The sequence below is a fragment of the Notothenia rossii genome, assembly GCF_949606895.1.
Source record: "Notothenia rossii genome assembly, chromosome: 3".
NCBI classification, from domain to species: Eukaryota; Metazoa; Chordata; class Actinopteri; order Perciformes; family Nototheniidae; genus Notothenia; species Notothenia rossii.
The window spans coordinates 2,037,185-2,062,262 of NC_136901.1; the positions used below are offsets into that span (position 1 = coordinate 2,037,185).

The window sequence follows — 25,078 nt, forward strand, 5'->3', positions numbered from 1 at the left end:
AAGCTGTTGTTGGCCTGTGGAGAAATGTAATCATAAGAAATGACTCTGGAAAAGCTGCAGATAGAGCCATAAGAAATTAATGCAACTGATTCTTTAATGTTGTTTTTATAGGCAAAAATGTAAGCTTTGTTAGTTCCAGGTTTAATATGTTCAATAAGTTCATTTCCATAAATTCTGCAATAAACATTGAACCAGTCCAGCCCTCGACTAGTACCCATTTATTTATTTTGGCCCACTGTGTATTTGAGTTTGACACCCCTGATATACTTCATGTTCAGAAGTGAAGGATTATTGTCTCTTTCTGAAACACTGCCCATAATCTGATGTAATTCATTGTTTTATTTCTTAAGAAATCCACCTAATATCATAAATGTAAGTTATTGTTCAACTGACCTGATCTGTGAGATATAAGGCAGACACTGCAGCAAAGTCCTCACTTCACTCTCTTCCTCTGAGCAGCCTCTCAGCTCCACTTGTTTCTTCTCTGGTTGGAGTCTCAGCACTTCCAGCAGGATGGAGCTCTTTCTCTTTGAGAGGTTTATGATCCAGACTGCAGGAACTGACTGGAGAACAGACTGTAACGATGGAAGGACACTCAGACCTGTTTCAGTCTCATAGTCCTTCAGGTGGGAGTACAGATCCAGCAGGAAATCACTCTGATATTCTTCACAACCCTGTTTGTGAGGAAGAGGGAATGATGGATATGTGCACACTGATGATAACAGCTGCAGTGTCTTCTCTCCTGTCTGCTGCTCTCTCTCTGCTGCTGCACAGAACAGAGTCCCAAAGAACTGGACTCCACCTGAGAGTCCACCTGAGAGTCCAATCCAGAAACTGAAACTAGAATTGAACAGTTTGTTATCAGAGGATATCAACAGCAGAGAGAGACTCTGATAGGGAGTGTTTCTGCTAAATGTCTACAAATACCTGCTAGTGAGCAGAACACAGTGAAGTCAATCAGCCTCATATTGAAGTCACTTTGCCGTTAAAAGGATCATATTTGGATTTTGGAAAGCTTTCAGTAAATGAACCTTTCCTCAACATGTGTCATCACTTAGCTCTTCTGCTGACTCACAACACAGACACTAGTCCTGTTCCTCAAATCACTTCTTATTTGCTTCCCAGGGATTCTGTTCACCTGAGGGGATTTTGCTTTGTGAATGAGTTTTGTTTGTAAAATGATATTCCCAATATAATAATGTAAACAGTGGAACAACAACATCTAGAGTCCCTATCACGTAGCAGAGAACATCACATCATGAAACTCTTCACTTTGCTCCTGAGATAATACACATGTGAGTCAGAGTTTAGTAACACCTCCTCTGTCTCTGATGACTAGAAGTTAGGATCGTTCATGTGTCTGAAATCTGTATTTAAAGCTCACTATACAGTCTTTAGAGGTTTCATTAGAGTCAGTCAAGATGAAGCTAGTATCTGTTAAGAGGTAGATACATGGAGTATCACTTGTTGTTCCTTTATTCTTTTAATTGCTCTTTATTTAAATTAAAAGAGATGCAACCTCTTCTATCTGTGCAATAGGGATTTTTTGTTTTACAAGGACGTTTATTTGTGTTTGCATTAGGGATGGGAATGATGAATCGAATATTCCAAATTATTCAGGTAATATGAGAATATGAGTTATGAATATTTTTATTGTAATTAATTTTTATTTTTTGGGAGGGGTGCCTAAGTTGATTACATATTATCAAATGGAATAATCCAATGTATACGACAGTGCCATAGCTAAGTGTGTTAGGTCTAAAGGTGTGTTTTGCTCCGCTCACCGGCCCCTCACAGCGGGCAGAGCTGCAGGTGCTGATCCCTCTCTCGCGTCCGGTTATACTTCACTCGCGTTTATGTCCAAATCCATCAGATCTAGCTAGTTCTAGCCAATGATATGGCTGCTGCCCCTCCCTACACGCAGATCACGCAGACTCAAACCTCATCTTCTTCCCAAATGCGGTGCAAATGCACTCCGCAGTTACCCCACTGCGAGTTTCCGGCGCTAATAGTTCATGAGCGTGCTCCCCCCCCCCCCCCCCAATGATCACGACACACGAGTGGGCAGCCTAAACATCAGTAAGCGCTGCTTGACAACCGTGTGTGGCGGCAAAGTACAAAGACATTTTGACAGGAGAGATTTAGTTTTGCCAGTATTCAACATATTTTATCGGTCATAGTCCGGTAATTATTAACACACACCTACACAACAGACATGGCGTCAAAAAGGAGTAATGTGTGGAAATATTTAGACCAGGTTAGTGAGTGCGGTGTAGAGTGCAAACTATGCTAAATGAAAATTGTGTATCATAAGTCAACTAGCTCAATACTCAACCACTTCCAATTATTATTATTATTATTACTTATTTGAATAAGTTTTTTGTTTTTTTTATGGTATATGTACATTTCATTTAACCGTTTTTTGGGGGGTGGAATATTTTAATATACATTTGCTTTCAAATTCCTATCCCTAGTTTGTATGTGTTTTTATTTCTGAATGAAGCAATGAACAATGATTATTGTCTATTTCTGAGTGCCCATAATCAGATGTCATTGATTTTGTATTTCTTAAGAAATCCACTTAGAAAAATCAATATAATAAAATAAACAGTAATGGTCCCACCAACCTGATCTGTGAGATATAAGGCAGACACTGCAGCAAAGTCCTCACTTCACTCTCTCCACCTGAGCAGCCTCTCAGCTCCACTTGTTTCTTCTCTGGTTGGAGTCTCAGCACTTCCAGCAGGATGGAGCTCTTTCTCTTTGAGAGGTCTATGGTCCAGACTGCAGGAGCTGACTGGAGAACAGACTGTAACGATGGAAGGACACTCAGACCTGTTTCAGTCTCATAGTCCTTCAGGTGGGAGTACAGATCCAGCAGGAAATCACACTGAAGGTTCCTCTTAAAATAATAAGAAACTATGTCGGTTAAAGTTATTGTTTGATATGTGCACACTGATAACAACAGCTGCAGTGTCTTCTCTCCTGTCTGCTGCTCTCTCTCTGCTGCTGCACAGAACAGAGTCCCAAAGAACTGGAGTTCCCCGGAAGGTTCTGATAACTGAGGCACAAAACTGAAAACACAAGGAATCAAAACATTGTGATTTTAGGTTTCAATCAAATACATACTTTTCTCCATCAGCTGTGGTTTGAATTAAGTTAAATTGAATCTGCAGATTACCATTTACCTGATCTGTGAGATATAAGGCAGACACTGCAGCAAAGTCCTCACTTCACTCTCTTCCTCTGAGCAGCCTCTCAGCTTCACTTGTTTCTTCTCTGGTTGGAGTCTCAGCACTTCCAGCAGGATGGAGCTCTTTCTCTCTGAGAGGTCTATGGACCAGACTCCAGGAGCTGACTGGAGAACAGACTGTAACGATGGAAGGACACTCAGACCTGTTTTAGTCTCATAGTCCTTCAGGTGGGAGGCCAGATCCAGCAGGAAATCACCCTGATATTCTTCATCACCCTGTTTGTCAGTAAGAGGGAATGATGGATATGTGCACACTGATGATAACAGCTGCAGTGTCTTCTCTCCTGTCTGCTGCTCTCTCTCTGCTGCTGCACAGAACAGAGTCCCAAAGAGCTGGACTGCACGTGAGAGTCCAATCCAGGAACTGGAAGGAGAATTGAACAGTTTGTTATCAGAGGATATCAACAGCAGAGAGAGACTCTGATAGGGAGTGTTTCTGCTAAATGTCTACAAATACCTGCTAGTGAGCAGAACACAGTGAAGTCAATCAGCCTCATATTGAAGTCACTTTGCCGTTAAAAGGATCATATTTGGATTTTGGAAAGCTTTCAGTAAATGAACCTTTCCTCAACATGTGTCATCACTTAGCTCTTCTGCTGACTCACAACACAGACACTAGTCCTGTTCCTCAAATCACTTCTTATTTGCTTCCCAGAGATTCTGTTCACCTGAGGGGATTTTACTTTGTGAATGAGTTTTGTTTGTAAAATGATATTCCCAATATAATAATGTAAACAGTGGAACAACAACATCTAGAGTCCCTATCACGTAGCAGAGAACATCACATCATGAAACTCTTCACTTTGCTCCTGAGATAATACACATGTGAGTCAGAGTTTAGTAACACCTCCTCTGTCTCTGATGACTAGAAGTTAGGATCGTTCATGTGTCTGAAATCTGTATTTAAAGCTCACTATACAGTCTTTAGAGGTTTCATTAGAGTCAGTCAAGATGAAGCTAGTATCTGTTAAGAGGTAGATACATGGAGTATCACTTGTTGTTCCTTTATTCTTTTAATTGCTCTTTATTTAAATTAAAAGAGATGAAACCTCTTCTATCTGTGCAATAACATTTGTTTGTGTTACAACTGATTATTGATAAGCTGCAGAGATATGTTAAAACGCTGATAGCAGTTTCATCAGCAAGTTTATTTATGTTAGTGTGTGTCTTTATTTCTGAATGAGGCATGAGCATGATGGTGCTGCTGTCTCAGAGCTTAAGGTCTCTCATTATGATTCACATCATTTCATTATTCTCTAACTGGTAGAAGACTGTGGTTTAAAATAATGACTGAACTGGGAAATGTTATTCATCTACATCAGGGGTCGGCAACAGGCGGACCGCGGTCCGGATCCGGACCCAGACGCCGACCTATAAGGACCCGGAGCTATAATCAATACATTAATAGGGGATTTTTCGGCGCCTCCCGCTTTTTTTAACGCTGATTTGGGTCTAATTCGTGGAGAACCGAAGAGTTTTCGTTTTGGGGGGGGGGGGGGGGGGGGGGGGGGAGTCCGCTTCTCACTTCAAAAATGAAGAAGAAATCTAGACCGCAAAAATAATTAAACAAGCGAGTACCTGTTTTTCCTGGCCAAGGACAGGTTCCATGAACACAACACGAGCGTAACGTGTCTTCACGTGGTATATGTCTCGTCTGACAGGAGTAACGGAGAGCACCGGAACGCCGCTCCACCCCTTCAAATATTACAGTACCCATAAGGAGCTGTACACATGCCGCAGTGTTTGCGTGGCTGTGTCTTTAGTCCTAAGCACAGTGGCGATCTGTTGTTACTAGCATCTGGTTAGCTAGCTATGCTAACGAATTTAAAGAGCTTTTCTACAACCAGGTGGAAGAGAGCTCTCTCCTGAGAGGCTCAAATAACCTCAGCTCAGTGAGGTTCAGGCACAGCTTGATATGATCATTATAGTTGTTAATGAGACTAAATGAAAAACAGGTATAAAATACTATATGACAGTAACAAAAAAGTTGTTAAAAATAACAAGAATAGAGTTTAAAAGGGGAGTGATTTGTAAAATATCCAAAAAGAAGAATCTTTTTACAGTTCTGTTTCAAATGGGTGTTGAGAGATGTACCCATAGATCTCCTAATGTTGCTCTCAAAGTGCACCAGATTGATGCTTTTAACTTCAATATTTAAAAAAAATCTTCCCGGGGGAGCATGCCCCCCGGACCCCCTTAGAGGAGGTTAGGTCCCCCCCCCCCCCCCCCCCCCCCACTTAAATCATGTTCACATGGATAGGATACTAAATACATTTGCACACATCTTGTGTCCATACCTTTCTGTTTTGGTGGTCATGCCACACCGTGCATGCATGCGCGAGTCATGGTACCTGGATTAAGAAGTTGCTTTTTCTTTGCACAGAATGAAAGAAAGGCAAAATGAATGGGCTGTGATTTTAGTTTTTTTAAGCAGAGGTTGAGTTCAATCATTTGTACGGCCCTCGGAGGATGTTGTAAAAATTGAAAGGAAAAAGGTTCCCCACCCCTGCTGTAAATAATAAAAAAATCTCTTGATTTATAACTTAACATCTTTGTCTCTATTGATCCGAGTATATTATAAAGAATATTTAATTGAAGCATTATAGCACAGGCCTTTGTCAGATGGTATATTACGCAGTTTTTTTCTGCTTTGAATAGTTCTCTTTTTTCACCATACCTGTGTTTGCATCACTGTAACCAATGAGCACCTGCATGTGTATGAGAATGGCCCTGACACCATTTCAGCCCAGATTTACAAACTCCTGGCAGGACAAGCTCCAGCTCAATTCTCACACTGAGTTAAACAAAAAGTGAGTGAGGGACTGCAATATAAGAGGGAACGAAAGAGAAACTTTCTTTATTTGATTGGCAGTCAGTTGTTGATTACATGCAGACGTTGATAAAGCTACAGGTCACTTCAATACATAAATTCATGAAGCAAGTTAGACATTTTGATGTTCCCGACCTTTGCATGGGGAGATTTTCTCTAACTGGACCTTGTTGAATTTTAGTTGAATACCCCTGATCTACATCATGTTCAGAAGTGAAGGATTATTGTCTCTTCCTGAAACACTGCCCATAATCACATGTCATTAATTTTGTAGTTCTTAAGAAATCCACATAGAAAAATCAATATAATAAAATAAACAGTAATGTTCCCACCAACCTGATCTGTGAGATATAAGGCAGACACTGCAGCAAAGTCCTCACTTCACTCTCTCCACCTGAGCAGCCTCTCAGCTTCACTTGTTTCTTCTCTGGTTGGAGTCTCAGCACTTCCAGCAGGATGGAGCTCTTTCTCTTTGAGAGGTCTATGGTCCAGACTGCAGGAGCTGACTGGAGAACAGACTGTAACGATGGAAGGACACTCAGACCTGTTTCAGTCTCATAGTCCTTCAGGTGGGAGTACAGATCCAGCAGGAAATCACACTGAGATTCTTCATCCTCAGGATCAGATTTGTAAGGAAGAGGGAATGATGGATATGTGCACACTGATGATAACAGCTGCAGTGTCTTCTCTCCTGTCTGCTGCTCTCTCTCTGCTGCTGCACAGAACAGAGTCCCAAAGAACTGGAGTTCACCTGAGAGTCCAAACCAGAAACTGAAACTAGAATTGAACAGTTTGTTATCAGAGGATATCAACAGCAGAGAGAGACTCTGATAGGGAGTGTTTCTGCTAAATGTCTACAAATACCTGCTAGTGAGCAGAACACAGTGAAGTCAATCAGCCTCATATTGAAATAACTTTGCCGTTAAAAGGATCATATTTGGATTTTGGAAAGCTTTCAGTAAATGAACCTTTCCCCAACATGTGTCATCACTTAGCTCTTCTGCTGACTCACAACACAGACACTAGTCCTGTTCCTCAAATCACTTCTTATTTGCTTCCCAGGGATTCTGTTCACCTGAGGGGATTTTACTTTGTGAATGACTTTTGTTTGTAAAATGATATTCCCAATATAATAATATAAACAGTGGAACAACAACATCTAGAGTCCCTATCACGTAGCAGAGAACATCACATCATGAAACTCTTCACTTTGCTCCTGAGATAATACACATGTGAGTCAGAGTTTAGTAACACCTCCTCTGTCTCTGATGACTAGAAGTTAGGATCGTTCATGTGTCTGAAATCTGTATTTAAAGCTCACTATACAGTCTTTAGAGGTTTCATTAGAGTCAGTCAAGTTGAAGCTAGTATCAACCTCTTAAGCCTGAGGGTTCCCCCAGTGGACCCCTCCCACCGTTTTTTTACGAGACTATGTCTCAGGGCTTCTTAACATTTATGAAACTATTAATGTTCCATACCCTTTTAACGGTAAGAAACTCAGCTAACTAACAATATGAACCATTTTTAGCTAAAAGAAACACAAGAGTAATACTAAGCCTTTGAATTAGCACGGAGCGAAAAAATGCTAACTAATGCTAACGGACTTTTGCACAGCACTCACGGTAGCAATGCCCTTATTACTTATCGTAACTGCACAAACAAGTTATCCGATTAAAGCTGAGACTCCACAGATTCCACACATGTAATGTCATCACTGTACGACCCCGAATTCCTGGAGCTATCAGCCAGAAAAGAGAAAGTAAACAACATCCGGTTTCAAAAATATTACAATAATTACGTCTTACCTTTTTTGATTTGTGATCAAAAGTTGTGTTCAACGGAATAAAAACGCCGCTCAAGGTTAATCCAATGTCTTTGTGTCACGTAGAATTTTTTACTGATAATCCATCATCATATTTATGGAAATATACTGGGTATAAAGTTTTGCCGTCCAGGCTTGTACTTTCAGATGTGCTTCGTTTGCTTCTGTATTAAGTCCGCAATGGTAATGTTTACGTGGATTTGGGAACTGCCCATTGATTCTATTGGATGTAATGGTTAAGAAAAAGGTGTAAATCACCCAAATCGACCAATGGGTTCCAGAGATATGGTCGTGCGTAAAGTATGAAGAATGCCAGCCGGCGTAAGCACTTTACGCAGCAGACTTTACTTATTGTTTACTACGTAAGGAAGCAGGAATTGCAGGACCCAGAGCGCACGGAGCACAGAGCGGACAGCAGATAACGGAATTGCAGTTTTATTGCTTATAGATTATCAGAACATTTCAAAAGGGACACAGCCACATTGGATATTAACCTATGGATTAACTAAATCATCGTTTTTATCGTTTTAATGGCATTGAAGACCAGTTTGGACCAGACAAAGACCAAGGTAAGCCATGTTAGCCTAGCGCATGTTAGTACTTAGCGCCACTTGTTTTGATGTATGTTTTTGTTGATAACGTTGCGAGTTTGTATCTTTCAGTGTTGAGGTGGGCACCGTTAGATTCTGTGTCTTTACGATCCTAAACGATGTGTTGGATGTGCAGCTAGGATAAGTAATAAGGGAGCTAGGAGTGATTTTCGGTGCAGTAATAGGTTAGCATTTTTCGCTCGAGGCTAATTCAGAGGTTCACTGTTAGCATTGTTTTTTTTGAAAAAAAAAATGAAAAAGATCAGTTAAATTAGTTTTTTCCCGTTATATGGATATAAAATATTTATAGTTTATCAAATATGAAGGTTCCTTAGACGTTGTTTCCTGCAAATGACGCGATTTCGGCCCCGGAACCGGGTCCGCGGGGCCTAAAAGGATAACAGAGTATGTTTTTTTGTTTTGTTTTGTTTTTTTCACAACAGTTGTATTTGGATGGAATGAATACCTATAGTGATAATTCAAAGTAATAAAATGATTTTTACAGTGAAAAAGGTCAAATGGAACTGATGGTTCCCAAATTACCCAGAGGTGAGTCCGCCTGGACTTTATTTTTCTAAATCTCTCTAAAAAGGTCAAATTTCACTTGTTTCGCATCAATCTTGATATAGGGTATTTATTATATGTTATAGTTTGGATTCCTAAAGCTTTTAGTCTACTAACCCATCATTCAAGGGTGTTTTTTTTTAGGCGGACATTAGAATTTACATGTTTTTACTATGTTCCATCTGAATTTACTTTAAAATAAAAACATCTATATTGATAATGACACTTCTACATCCAACTCACAGATGTAACCTTGCTGTGAGAGAAAATATTATTAATTTATCCCTTTTAGAAGTGAAGATATAGTCTTTGTTGTGTTAGTGGCATTTTCGAGCCTGAAACCTGAAAAACAGGCTCAGGGCTTAAGAGGTTAAAGAGGTAGATACATGGAGTATCACTTGTTGTGCCTTTATTCTTTTAATTGCACTTTATTTAAATTAAAAGAGATGCAACCTCTTCTATCTGTGCAATAACATTTGTTTGTGTTACAACTGATTATTGATAAGCTGCAGAGATATGTTAAAAAGCTGATAGCAGTTTCATCAGCAAGTTTATTTATGTTTGTGTGTGTCTTTATTTCTGAATGAGGCATGAGCATGATGGTGCTGCTGTCTCAGAGCTTAAGGTCTCTCATTATGATTCACATCATGTCATTATTCTCTAACTGGGAGAAGACTGTGGTTTCAAATAATGACTGAACTGGGAAATGTTATTCATCTACATCAGGTTCAGAAGTGAAGGACTATTGTCTCTTCCTGAAACACTGCCCATAATCAGAGGTCATTCATTTTGTATTTCTTAAGAAATCCAAATAGAACAATCAATATCATAAAATAAACAGTAATGGTCCCACCAACCTGAGCTGTGAGATATAAGGCAGACACTGCAGCAAAGTCCTCACTTCACTCTCTCCACCTGAGCAGCCTCTCAGCTTCACTTCTTTCTTCTCTGGTTGGAGTCTCAGCACTTCCAGCAGGATGGAGGTCTTTCTCTCTGAGAGGTCTATGAACCAGACTGCAGGAACTGACTGGAGAACAGACTGTAATGATGGAAGGACACTCAGACCTGTTTTAGTCTCATAGTCCTTCAGGTGGGAGTACAGATCCAGCAGGAAATCACACTGAGATTCTTCATAATAACCCTGTATGTGAGTAAGAGGGAATGTTGGATATGTGCACACTGATGATAACAGCTGCAGTGTCTTCTCTCCTGTCTGCTGCTCTCTCTCTGCTGCTGCACAGAACAGAGTCCCAAAGAACTGGACTTCATCTGAGTCTCCAAACCAGGAACTAGAACAAGAATTAAGATAAAATGTACTTTATTGATCAAAATGTGGGATTTGTATTTATTTGTATTGATGTAAAGGTTGAACCTGTTGTTATCAGATGATGTCAACAGTACACAAAGAGCCATGCTTTACTGATAAGGAGTGTATTGGCTAAAAGCTTACAAGTACCGTTAATGGGAATCATTTAGTAAAATTAATGAATCGAACATTAAAGTAAACATGCTGTTAGCAGGGCTGTAAGTGAGTCTGTGAAGAACTTTAGGAAATTAGATAATTGACAAAATGTTTAATGAACCAAGAGTCAGATTTCAAAGGTGTTTCCTCAGCTCTCTATTAAAGGATGTATTTTATACTGGAAAACCACTCCTAAACCAACAAGGGGAACTTTACCAAAACATTTTCCATCACTTAGCTGAAAAGATATAAATACTGGATCACACATTTTAACATCTATCATTATTTAAAACTCCATGAAAATTAAACAGTGCTTATTTTACATAATCATCTCTTCATAGTGAGAACCTTTTCACTTCCTGATTACAGAGTTCTTTTTAATAGCTAATAAGCCACTTAGGTAAAATCCCCTCATTCAGTCGTCTCAACCACTCATTGTTCAAACATCCTGCTCAGTTACACTTCATTCATTGACTGAACGCAATATTTTGGCCGGATAATGAATCTATCAATCAGCTCCTAAGTCTATAACAGTTCATCCTGAATCTACTTTATTCTGATAGCTCCAGTATGAGGAGGTATTAGCAGGACTATCTTGTTGTATCAGAGCAACATGATTCTTTTTATGATTCACATTATTTCAAACAGGAAGAAGAGTGTGATAAGTGAGACTGATTTGATTCAGCTTTATCTAAATCATGTTTATTTGTGAATGACAATAATGTCTTTTTTGAAAAACTGTAGATTATCAGATTATTTATATTTCAGAATCTGAATAAATATACACAATATTAATACATGTACATGATCTGTCTGACTGACCTGATCTTTGAGACATAAGGCAGACACTGCAGCAAAGTCCTCACTTCACTCTCTCCACCTGAGCAGCCTCTCAGCTCCACTTGTTTCTTCTCTGGTTGGAGTCTCAGCACTTCAAGCAGGACGGAGGTCTTTCTCTCTGAGAGGTCTATGGTCCAGACTGCAGGAGCTGACTGGAGAACAAACTGTAACGATGGAAGGACACTCAGACCTGTTTTAGTCTCATAGTCCTTCAGGTGGGAGGCCAGATCCAGCACGAAACCACTCTGAGGGTTCCTCTTAACATAATAAGAAACTATGTTGGTTAAAGTTATTGTTTGATATGTGCACACTGATAACAACAGCTGCAGTGTCTTCTCTCCTGTCTGCTGCTCTCTCTCTGCTGCTGCACAGAACAGAGTCCCAAAGAACTGGAGTTCACCTGAAGGTTCTGATAACTGAGGCACAAAACTGAAAACACAAGGAATCAAGAGATTGTGATTTTAGGTTTCTATCTAATACAAACTTTTTTCCATGAGCTGTGGTTTGAATTATGTTAAATTGAATCTGCAGATTACCATTTACCTGATCTGTGAGATATAAGGCAGACACTGCAGCAAAGTCCTCACTTCACTCTCTCCACCTGAGCAGCCTCTCAGCTCCACTTGTTTCTTCTCTGGTTGGAGTCTCAGCACTTCCAGCAGGATGGAGCTCTTTCTCTCTGAGAGGTCTATGGACCAGACTGCAGGAACTGACTGGAAAAATGGCTTCAGTTTTTGAACAACAGCTGAATTCTCTTGAGTTTTGACATGTTGATACAAATCCAGAAGGATGTTCTGTATATCAGAGTTAAAAGAAAACAGAGAGATGAGGTTGTTCACTTCATTGTGAACGCTTTCTCCTTGAATGAGAGTAGCTGCTTTCAGGCATAAATCCAGAAACAGCTGCTTTTCTTGTCTCTTCAGTTTCTCATAGCGTTGCTCCTGGCCCTGTAATCCTGGACCTCTGTGGGTCCTCCTGAAGCTGCATGATAACAAACACATGTGTCATTGCATGTACTTTAGAACTGTATGAACTTTAAATGTAAAACAAAGTTACAGCTGTTAACACTGTGCTAATGTTAAATATCAAATGCAATTGCAACATTTAATTCTCCACAGCTTTTGAAGGATTTCTGAGAGTACAATTCTGGATCTTGATAAGAGATCAAAGTTCAGATTCAACTGACGTGACCAGGCAAATGAATGAGTATGCTTGAGCTCACAGCTGCAATGCCGATTTGAAAATATCTGCAGCAAAAGGCAAGCCCACACCAGTCACTGAAAAGATGTTTTGGTTAAATGTGTATTTTTTGTAAAGAAAATGTTCAGGTTCCCTTTCTGTCTCTCAGGGAGCTGGTTTAGTGAGCTGATCAATGCAGACCAGCATCTCTTCCTCTCTCGATACACACACTGCTGCTCGCTAAACGCCCGTCATGTTTATCGTTATGAAACCTATTAAAATGTTTGGATCCTATGTTGTTTGACCACCATTTCCTCTATGAAGTAAACCAGCCTCACTGTCTGTGTCCTCACATCCCGGGACAGTAAGACAGACAGGCAGAGGAATTCACTGTATTGTTTGTAAAGCAGGGTATAGCACATTACTTTTTTTAATGAAATGAAGATTTATTTACTTTTACAAACAGTGAAGCAGTTGGGCAGCTGACACGTATGTACTGCAGGTGTGAACATGTACTGTGTATGGTTGGACTCTGTGTCACACAGGCAGGTTGCAGTGTAACATCGGAGGACACAGACATTCTCAAATTGCACCACTTAGAACAAACTTGTGAATGCAAAAACAATGCAGAGAGGATTATTCAATCATTGTATTCAATAAAAGCACCCAAAGTAAACTGTATGAAGTCGAGATGGGAATGATTCATCGAATATTCGAAATGATTCAGGTATTCGAATATGAGTTATGAATATTTGTATTGTAATTTTTCTTCTCTTTTTATGGGAGGGGTGCCGAAGTTGATTACATATTATCAAATTGATTAATTAAATGTATACGACAGTGCCATTTAAAATATCTTAAGAAAAATATCAAGAAAAAAAAAACATGTGTAACGTTACCAGGGGTTAAATTGTGCCGGGGCTCAGCCCCTTTTACTAAAGGTTCATAAATACATAAAAACACAAGCTACATACCTGAGGGAGCTGACGTATGGCAGAGCCTCTGGCAGAGTCTCACACAGACTGTGGCCGTCAGGGTTCTCCCTCTCCCAGTGGAGGCAGATTTTAACCTTCAAACGTATCTTCTGCAGGACTGACACTGCTCTTTCAAACAGCTTTCTGTCCCCCTCCACTGGAAGGTGCAACCGATTTCCATCAAGGCCAAGTAAGGTGATGTAGTCCATCTCCCCTTCGCTGAGAAGGAAGATCTCCCACAGCTGCCGTGGCAGAGAATCACACCTGCAATAGGAAGAATAATCAGCTCACACTTTCTCATTACTTCTGTATATATTAATATATATATATTAAAGGTTACAACTTTGAACAATTACATTCTACCTAATTAGATGTGTTGTAATCTTAGCAGTAATAATAACTGCTCATCCATACCATTGGACGTTTTGAAGGCATCCTAATAGTGGTCTCATTCCGTGGTGTGATATCGTGACGTCCTCAAGGTTCAGCCATATTTCCCTCTCCTTGGACTGAGTGATCACGTAGGCCACAGCACAGCAGGTGTAAGGATCGAGACTCTCTTCACTGAGGTCAAGACGATATTCCAGTTTTTCCAGAAGGTCGATGCATGCTTCAGGACACTGGGACTCATACAAGCACTGGCATAGGAACAGTATGCGCCCACTGTACTCAGTATCAGCCTCATCGTTTCCACACAGACTAGGAAGGAATGTGGATATCACTTCCTTGCAGAACCCGTTTGATGTATTCTTGAGCTCCTCAGGAGGAATCAGGCACTCCATCAAACTACGGCTCTTCTCAGACAACAATCTACACATGTAAGGGATCAGATGTTTCATGTGCTTCTTCTCCTCAGTGAGGCATTGCTGAAAAACATTACTCATTAAATCTGGATTCTTCAAGAGCCACAGTGCTGCAAAAAACTCCTGCATTGTGTAATGGAGAAATGCACAAGTGGTTATTCTCTCAGTAGGGTCGTCTTTGATAACAAGTTGTTTGAGCAAGGAGAGGACACAGCTGTCTTCAAAGGGAGTTAGTGTCAAGTTCACCGTTTTCCCTTCAGTTGCACGAAAAGCAACTTCAGCCAAAGACAGTATCTCCTTACTCTTGCTTTTGATGAAGGCATCTAGATGAATGTATTTTGTGTTGCTGTTTCTTTTGAGGCAAAAACGGAAAATGTTGATGTAGATATCTGTTATACAGCAAGGCTTTTGAAAGTTCTCTGATATCTCAAATGAAAAGCATGCAGCCACCATCAGTGCATACATGGGTACATGGCAAAGCGTTAACAACTCCAAGCTGCTCAAAACCCTCTCCTTTCTTTCACGTAGCATAGCAGATATGTATGTTTTTATGGTCTGCTCACTAAAGCCTTTCACTTCCACTCTCTGAAAGTCCTCAGAAGGAAGGTCTTCTTCATCCGCTGGTCTGCAAGTCATAATGACCTTTGAGTATTGGAGCAAATCTTTATTTACAAGTCTCTGCACTACTGGTGAAGACAGATCTGTGATTCCATCAAAAATGAGTGTAACATTGTCAGAGTTATTCTTTATGTCCAGTAAGACCTCGTCTTTGCCTTCATCTGGCTCACTGAACTCATTGAAGAGAAGCTCCTCCAGGCTCTTGATGTTGGATATTTTTCTCATGTCAAAGTAAAACATGTAATTTAGCTCCTTGTCATCTTTTTCTGTCCAGAGCTTTAACATTTCAAGAGTGAGTGCTGTCTTTCCAATCCCAGACTTACCAACCAAGAGTATGTTTTTATCTTTTTTAAGCAGGTCACTGGGAGAAATGTCTGCTTTGTCCTTAGGGATGTAGGTCCTTAGCTTTTTAGGACGGCTCATCTTGCTTTTCTTGCTCTTAAATTTCTTTATTTTAGAGGGAGAAACACTTCCTTGTGTGTCCAACACAAGTGGCATGTACGACAGATCAGGCTTCTTGTTTTCTTCAAAAAGATCTTTGTTTGCCTTCCAAAACTCTTTTGATATTTTTTGTGCTTTTGACTTCAACTTTGCCTGGTAACGGTGGCACGGTGTTGGACCTAAAATAAAAACAAAAGTGGGTAAGTAAATACATATTGTAAATTGCATGCTGTACCCTCATACTAAACAGTGGATGCATATTTCCAGATGACACAGCCCATCAAACATCAGCAATGAAGACGTGACACACTTTCTATATTAGTTATATAACTATATTACATACCTTGTTGGTAGATGTTTCCCATTTGTGTGTCTTCCTTGAAAGGGAAGCAGCTGATCCAGTGGTGCAGGTCAAATGTCTTGCTCTCAGCGGAAGCTACAGTCTGTTTCTCAGGGAGACAGGATGTCCTCCCATCGGTCCTCTTCCTCGTCATGTAAATAATTTCGAGGAATATATAGCTGGCTTTCTCCCCCTTTATGGTTACCGAGTCTAGAAGTTTTCTGTTTTTATCGTAGTCATTCCCTTCTGCTTGTATTAGGCAGACCTCTTCGTCACGTAACACTCCTTGCTGATTCAAGTTCTCTAGAATCACTGACTGATTCTTTAATTTGTTCACAAGATGGGTTCTGGCCCTCCTGACGTACTCTACAGCTGACTGTGTTGTAGAAGCCATGTTGCATTACTTTGGTGTCTTCTGCTTCAACTTCAATGATCTAGAGAACAAAAGAATGGTTGAATGAAATGTAATATGAACTCTTATGTTTAACATCCAAAACATTACAGAAATCTGGAGATCTAAAAGGAATTAAATAAATTCAGGGCAGATAAGAAGAGCAGGGGGGGAGGATTTGGCGTCAAGTATACAGTTTTTCTTTAAATAGTCTGGACCTTCTCTTAACTCTATGTGCAATAGGGCTGCACGCTATTGGATAAAAACTGACATTGCGATATTTTGTTCCCCTGCGATATATATTGCGATATGAAAAAATACAGAAATTGAAGAAAAGACAGTTGTTTTTTTCCGCAAACCATCCTTTCTTGAACTTTAAAAACTTTAATTTTTTAAACAATATTTAACCGGATGAAGGATTTTAGTCACAGACTTCTGGATCTTAAGTTATCAGAGCAACAAGCTGAGCTAGCTCGGTTATCCTGCTGTGATCTGATCAAGAATGATTGTGATTGGAGGTTTGCTGTGCATGCAGAGCCGGTCGTGTTCAAGTACCCCTGACATGAGAGCCGTGCGAGTTTTCCTTTTGTAGCAAGCAGCAAAATAATTGTAACATGACGTGTTTGAGTTAATTTGCCTACTTAATATCGCACGTCCTAAAAAATAAACCGCACGTCCTGCGATGTGAATATCGCGCATAACGCGATTATCGTCACGACACGCTATATCGTGCAGCCCTAATGTGCAATGGTTACAACTGTTTCATCCCATCTCTGTCGCACGTATGAAAATTAAGTAACTCACACAAAACATTGAATTCATGCCAACAAGTTGTTAATGTGTCAGTAAACGTGCTAATGCAAACAAAATGGATAGCTGTTTTGTCCTAGTTTGAGCAGTAAGCCTACTAGTCAAAACTGTAACATGCTTTTTCACGCCAAGTCAACACTTGAAATGTTCTAACACACAAGTCTCTGAACATATAATCATCCATACATTCACCAACAATACAACATGCGAGCTGTATATCAGAGACACTTACACTGAGGCCTTTAGGTCCACACTGATGAAAGACTTCGTCAGATGTTGAGAGACAGTTTGAGAAAAAGACTAAAAAGTACTTATTGTGCATGTTTTTCAGATAACAACAAAACCCTACAATGTAATTTGAAGTGAATATTATTTCAGAAATATACAGTAACAAACCATAAGCTCTGTCCTGGGGAGACCTCTGGACACTGTGGAGGTGGTGGGAGACAGGAGAATGGCAGCCAAGCTGTCCTCCCTGCTGGACAATGTGTCCCCCCCCCTCCAGGACACCCTGTCCTCACCGTGCAGCTCCTTCAGCGACAGGCTGATATCCCGCAATGTCTCACTGAGAGAGAGAGAGACACCACAGGTCCTTCTTTCCTGCAGCGGCCACCACGGCCCCTGGTAGACCCCACACACACATATAACAAAGAATATTAAAGTCCTGTTGTGCAATACTACTTATGTGCAATATATATTTACCGTAAATAGCTGTGAAATGTATACTACCACCTTTTATACTTTCACCTGGCTGCTATATCGCTAAACTGCTATTGTTTCTGGATGTAGATCTTGTAAATTGTGTATTTCTAGTTTTATATCTTTAATATATATCATTTTTGTATGCGTGCTTCTTAAGTGATATTAAGCTATCTTTGTCTCTTTGCTGTAACAATGGTACCTTTCTCCTCTGCAGTGGCGGTTCTACGGGGTGGCACGGGGTGGCAGCTGCCACCTCAGAAAAAGGCCTTGTCACCCCAGCTGCCACCCCATTTGGCAGCTTTGTTTTGAAAGAAAAGTTGTGGCTCATCGGACATTTATGAGAAAAAATCTCTAATGTCCGAGTGCAAGTGAATGCAGCACAAGATGCGAGCCTTGTAACCCCTCCCCCCCTGGCGCGAGCTTGGAAATATGATTGGCGGCGATTTCATTTGAACGGGAGGACAGCGCAATCAATCAATCAATGTTTATTTATATAGCCCAATATCACAAATGTTACATTTGTCTCAGTGGACTTCACAGTTTGTACAGAATATCAGTATGACAATACGACACCCTCTGTCCTTAGACCCTCACATCGTACAAGGAAAAACTTCCAGAGAAAACCCAGTTTAAAGGGAAAAATGGGAGAAACCTCAGGGAGAGCAACAGAGGAGGGATCCCTTTCCCAGGACGGACAGACGTGCAATAGATGCCGTGTGTAAATTGAAAAGATAATACATTTGCAACATAGGTAGTCCAAATATTTGGAAATGCATGTGTGTATAATAGGAAGATGAATCCATGAGTATATCCATCCAGGACTTATGATCCAGGACCACAGCCACGACTCAAGATCCAGGACTCGCAATCCATGACACAGGACCGCAGGATCATCCATGACTCCGGATCCCGGCGTATATAGACACCAAAAAGAAAGACATTTGGGGAAGCTGGGTTAATCGGAACATGAGAGTACACAGGTATAGACAGAGAGAAGGAAGAAGTAAGATGTCCCCCGACAAACTAAGCCTATATCAGCAAAACTAGGGGCTGAATCTAATCAGCCCTAACTATAAGCTTTATCAAAAAGGAAGGTCTTAAGCGCACTCTTAAAAACGGATAGGGTGTCTGCCGTCCGAACACAAACTGGAAGCTGATTCCACAAAAGTGGAGCTTGATAAGAAAAGGCTCTGGCTCCCATTGTACTTTTAGAGACTCTAGGAACAACCAACAACCCTGCATTCTTGGAACGCAATGCCCTAGTAGGACAATAGGGTATAATGAGTTATTTAAGGTAAGATGGCGCCTGCCCATTAAGGGCTTTGTAGGCGAGAAGAAGAATTTTAAATTCTATCCTGTGTTCTATAGGGAGCCAGTGTAAGGCAGCCAGAACAGGAGTAATGTGGTCCCTTTTCCTAACTCTGGTTAGTACACGAGCTGCAGCATATTGAATCAGCTGAAGCGATTTGACTGACTTCTTGGTACACCCTGATAATAAGGAGTTACAATAATCCAGCCTTGAAGTAACAAATGCATGGACTAGTTTCTCTGCATCGTTTTGAGGCAAGATATGCCTGATTTTTGCAATGTTACGTAGATGGAAGTAGGCGGTCCTTGAAATTGATTTTATGTGGGTGTTAAAGGATAAATCCTGATCAAATATAACACCAAGATTCCTTACAGTCTCACTGGAGGCCAAATTAATGCCATCCATAGTTAATATATCTTTAGATAATTTGTTTCGTAGATTCTTCGGGCCAAGTACAATAACTTCAGTTTTGGTCGTGTTTAACATCAAAAAATTTAAGGTCATCCACGTTTTTAAGTCCTTGAGGCAGTCTTGAATTTTATTTAGATGATTAATTTCATCAGGCTTGATTGATAAATATAGTTGAGTATCATCCGCATAACAATGAAAGTTTACAGAATGATTCCTTATAATATTGCCTAACGGAAGCATATATAGGGTGAACAAAATAGGTCCAAGCACTGAGCCCTGTGGCACTCCATGGCTAACTTTGGTTTGCATGGAAGATTCATCGTTGACACGTACAAACTGAGAGCGTTCAGATAGAGAGGACCTAAACCAGCCTAAAGCAGTTCCCTGTATGCCAACTAAGTGCTCTAGTCTTTGCAATATGATGTCATGGTCGATAGTATCAAATGCAGCACTAAGATCGAGCATGACAAGAATAGAGACAAGTCCCTTGTCAGAGGCTATTAGAATGTCATTTGTGACTTTAACCAGAGCTGTCTCTGTGCTATGTTGTGTTCTAAAGCCAGACTGAAAATCTTCAAATAAATCATAGTTTTTTAAGTAATCACACAGCTGTTTTGCGGCTGCTTTCTCAAGAATCTTTGAGAGGAACGGAAGATTAGAAATAGGTCTATAGTTGGCTAAAACCTCTGGATCGAGGTTGTGCTTTTTAAGAAGCGGTTTTATCACTGCTACTTTGAATGATTGTGGAACATAGCCTGATAATAAAGACATATTCATAATATTTAATAAAGAAGTGCTAATTAATGGAAAAACTTCTTTTAACAGCTTAGTTGGAATCGGGTCTAAGATACACGTTGATGGTTTAGAAGAGAGAATCATTGAGTTTAATTGTTCCAGGTTTATGGCTGAAAAGCATTCTAGTTTACTATCTAGTGTAATATTAGAACTTACGTTTCCGGGAGCTGTTGATAACACTATACTGGTTAAAGGCAAGAGGTCATTCATTTTGTTTCTAAGAGTAACAATTTTATCGTTAAAAAAGCACATAAAATCATTACTACTGAGTGCTATGGGAATAGAAGGCTCAGTCGAGCTGTGGCTCTCTGTCAGCCTGGCTACAGTGCTGAAAAGAAATCTTGCATTATTCTTATTCTCATCTATTAATGAAGAGTAGTATGCTGCTCTCGCTTTACGCAGTGCTTTCTTATATTCATTGAGTGTAATATGCCAAATTAAACGAGATTCTTCAAGTTTAGTGGAACGCCATATCCTTTCAAGTTGTCTCGACTTTTGCTTTATTTTGCGGGTTTGGGCATTATGCCATGGAGCTAATCTATGTTGTTTTATTTTCTTCTTTTTCAAAGGAGCAACAGAGTCTCATTTTATTCGCAGCGCATCTGTAGCACTATCAACAACATGATCAATTTGGGGTGGTGTACATTTTGTATAAGTTTCCTCCCCTACATGCAGACATGCTATCGAGTTAAGTATTGGTGGAATCTCTTCCTTAAATGTGGCTATAGCACTAACAGATAGGTTTCTGCTGCAGGAGCTTTTGGCTAATGCTTTGTAGTCTAGTAACAGTACTTCAAAAGTTACTAAGAAATGGTCGGATAAAGCAGGATTATGCGGTTCGACTAATAGTTGCTCAATTTCAATACCATAAGTCAGAACAAGGTGGAGAGTGTGATTATAGCAGTGGGTTGGTTTATTTACACTCTGACAGAAACCAACAGAATCTAATATAGAGTTAAATGCAACAGTAAGGCTATTTTTATCATCGTCAACATGAATATTAAAGTCACCTACGATAATTACTTTATCTGTTTTAAGTACCAAAGCTGATAAAAACTCAGAGAATTCTGATAAGAATTCTGAATAAGGACCTGGTGCACGGTATACTGTAACAAATAAGATTGGCTGCAAAGTTTTCCAGGTCGGATGCGTAAGACTGAAAATGAGGCTTTCAAAGGAGGTATAATTTAATTTTTGTTTAGTATTGATAAGTAAACTTGAGTCAAAGATTGCTGCAACTCCACCTCCTCGGCCCGTGCCTCGGGCAATATGAGTATTGATATGGCTGGGTGGAGTGGCCTCATTTATGCTGACATATTCTTCATGTCTCAACCAAGTTTCAGTGAGACAACATATATCAATATTATAATCTGATATTAAATCATTTACCAGTATTGCTTTAGATGCTAGAGATCTTATGTTTAAGAGACCACATTTAATCTTCCTGTTTTGTTGCACTGTAGTAGTTGTTACATTTACTTTTATTAGGTTATTATGTATGACACCTCTATTAGGTTTTACCTTAAATTGTCCTTGGGCAGACACACACACCGTTAATATTGGGTATTTTATTGGGTTCGGGATTCCTATGGATGACTGTCTAGGAGAGAGCGCAGAGAAGCGTGTAAGACTGCGACTCTGCCTCCTGGTCTCAACTCCAGTTTGTCATGGATTAAGTCCACAGAGCCCTGAAATGTTTGCCGAAATGAGATTTGCACCTTCCAAAGTAGGATGAATGCCGTCTCTCTTAATCAGACCAGGTTTTCCCCAGAAGGCTGTCCAATTATTCACGAAGCCCACATTGTTTGCTGGGCACCACCAAGACAACCAGCGCTGAAATGATGACATGCGGCTATACATGTCATCATTGATCAGATTGGGGAGGGGACCAGAGAAGATTACGGTGTCCGACATTGTTTTAGCATAACTACACACCGACGCCACATTAAGTTTGGTGCATTCTGATTGGCGTAAACGAACATCATTACCACCGACGTGAATAACAATCCTACTGTATTTACGTTTATTTTTAGCCAGCAGTCTAAGATGCGCCTCAACGTCGCCCGCTCTGGCCCCCGGAATGCATGTGACTGTGGACGCTTCGGTCTCTAAATTCACGTGTCTCATAATAGAGCTACCAATAACCAGAGTTGGCTTCTCAGCGGGTGTCTCGCTGAGTGGGGAATATCTGTTAGATACGTGAACGGGTTGGTGGGGACCTGCGGGTTTCGCGTTATGCCCCTTCTGAACAGTCACCCATTCTCCCTGCTGCTCGGGAGTTGCCGGGGGACGGACCGGCTAACATGGGCTTTACTGTAGCTGAGTTATTTTCTAAGATGCGGAGCCGGGCTTCTATGGCTATGATTCCCGCCTCCAACCTAACAACTATACTACATTTAACACATGTATCGGTACCAGTAAAGGAGGTAGGGAAGTAACCAAACATGAGACAGTTAGAGCAGGAAATAGCACCCGAGGGTGGGGAAAGAGCCATGGCTAGCTATCAAGCTAAAGTAGCTACCGTTAGCAAATCCGAAAAGAGTGTAGGCAACTGTGGAGTTACAGTCGCTAAGAGAAGGAGAGTTTGTGAGTGCTTAAGCTGTAGTAACGTGTGATTACAACGTCAGGCAGTTGCCGTGATCAAGAGTTTTAAAACGATCGATTAAGTTAAGATAATAAGCTATCAGCAACAGAACAGGCACACGGGATACCCGGAGATGACAACAACAACCGGAAGTTACAACATGCTTACCGCAATAGTGGTCCGTGTAGAAACAACAGGTCATGTAAGCATGCACAAAACGCGAAGCATTTCGGATACAAGTAGACAGAAGGAATTAGGTATTTGTGGTCAGGGTATGGCTGGGGTAGGCTACAACCATACCAATAAATGGCTTAGCCCCACCATGAAAAATGATGTTAAAGTAAGCAAAATAAAGTCTGCCAACTCGCGCGGAGTAAATCACAAAGACAGCAGTTAGTAAGATTGATTTCATTAGCCACTTGTCTGGAAATACCGAAGACTAGAAACGGTTTTGAACACTTTTGTCACGTAGTGATCGTCTTCTCAATAGAACATCTTTGATAATGTCTTCTGGCCAATCAGAATCAAGATGACGGCGTGGTGTTGTTTCTGGAAGTCCCGACGGAGAATACTTTTGCTGTAGTACATCTCTATATACATCGATACAACTATAAGACCCCACGGTTTGATGATTGATAGGTGTGTGGGCTGTCTTTCATTTTGACTCACAGAACAATGGGGGCTATCCACCCTTATCCACAAAGTAAAGTAATTCACACAGCCTCTCCCTCTTCTCTCTGTGAGGAGCAGCAGGTTCAGCTTTCAGAGCAAAGTAACAAAAAACTAAAATGCTATTCATTTTTTTAAATACGTCGTGTAGTAATATATATTTATTTATTTTTCTTCTCAAGAGAGTACCAGAATGTGTATTTGATGTTACTATTTCAAAAAATCTTCTGGGGGAGAATCCCTGCAGGGGTTGGGTTTTCAACTCTTTCACCTGTGGGGAAATTGCAGGATTGGCTCCAGGTCGCCCTTTTTATTTACTACAAGACAAATGTGCCTTTTTATTTCATACAGTTCAATTTGGATTGAGACAGGGAAATAATCTAAACCTCACATGTGGCGTTTCACTGTCAAGGGGAGCGTGTATGTAGTTACATTGCAAATACTGACTTGAGCCCCACCACTGTATGGGTTAGCCCTACCATAGATTACCCAAGAAAAATACTCTGGCGCCCACAACTGTTTGCGGTCTACTATGACAGAGAAGAGCCTGTCAAGTTTGGCTGTACTCAGCATTGAATCAAAACGCACCATAGCTTTAAATCTTAATAACTTGGTGTGTCGTTTTGCTGATCAAGATGGTATGGGCCATTTTCACAAGTTTGGTGCTGGATTAATGCTCTGCTCTGATACCTGAGATATATATCTATGTTTCTGATACACTTTGAGCATAGTTGGGAAATAAGTTAACTAAAACACACTGACATCTTAAAACAGGGTGAAGAGCTAATAACTAAAGTAATACAAGTTGAAAACCTAATTATAGGCTTAAATATGTCTCATAATAATTTGTGTGAACATAAAAATAATTTGTGTGTAAATATGTGATTTGTAAAACACCATCCACAAATGCATTTAAAAGATTTGCTAAATACTACTGCTAAAAAAAATAGCTAAAACACTGTGTGTCCTGTTCTTCTTTATTAAACTTACCCGTGTGGCACAGAGAGAGCTTCAGTGATTTCTCTCTGAGGTAAGATGTCGACGTTTTTCATAAATCCAACCGTACAGCCTCGAGCTCAAATGTCTGAATCCTTCGTGGTTTGCATTACTTTCACTTTTGATGCACAACCGCACATCGTGTATGCACATGAACTCTGAATGCTCGTAGCCTCCTCTGATGTCCACAATATGTCCCTATTGGACCAGAAAACAATCAAGTTGTTGAGCTGATACTTTAAAAGAAGAAGTACTCAGATCTTGTACTTGAGTAAAAGTAGAAGTACTCAGATCTTGTACTTGAGTAAAAGTAGAAGTACACAGATCTTGTAATTGAGTAAAAGTAGAAGTACTCAGATCTTGTACTTGAGTAAAAGTAGAAGTACATAGATCTTGTACTTGAGTAGAAGTACTCAGATCTGGTACTTGACTAAAAGTAGAAGTACTTATATACTAATAGAGTATTATATTTCACATCATTCATCCAGATCTGTAAAGTCACTAAATGTATTAAATACAGTGGAGTAAAAGTAGACCGTAGCATAGCATGGAAATAATCAAGCAAAGTACCTCAAAATGTACTTTTGTAGAGTACTTTTGTAAATGTACTTACTTCCCAGCTCTGCATGGTGAGCGGCGTTTTTACTGTGTGAGTGAGTACAAAGTGAGTGAGTACAAAGTGAGTGAGTACAAAG

At 40.3% G+C, this 25,078-nt stretch overlaps 1 protein-coding gene across 1 annotated transcript; it reads right to left on the minus strand.

Annotated features, from left to right (window-relative positions):
• Positions 1-377: 377 nt before the first annotated feature.
• Positions 378-25,078, minus strand: LOC307034593 (uncharacterized protein; the record flags this gene model as incomplete). Its single annotated transcript, XM_079673424.1, has 12 exons — positions 24,997-25,078; positions 24,378-24,581; positions 15,720-16,150; positions 13,929-15,555; positions 13,515-13,778; positions 11,905-12,342; positions 11,344-11,790; positions 9,917-10,348; positions 6,420-6,860; positions 3,189-3,617; positions 2,672-3,074; positions 378-674 (listed from the first exon to the last, which is right to left on the minus strand). Exons 3-12 carry the CDS (start codon positions 16,108-16,110, stop codon positions 378-380), a joined length of 5,169 nt encoding a protein of 1,722 aa, XP_079529550.1. The 5' UTR covers positions 16,111-16,150; positions 24,378-24,581; positions 24,997-25,078.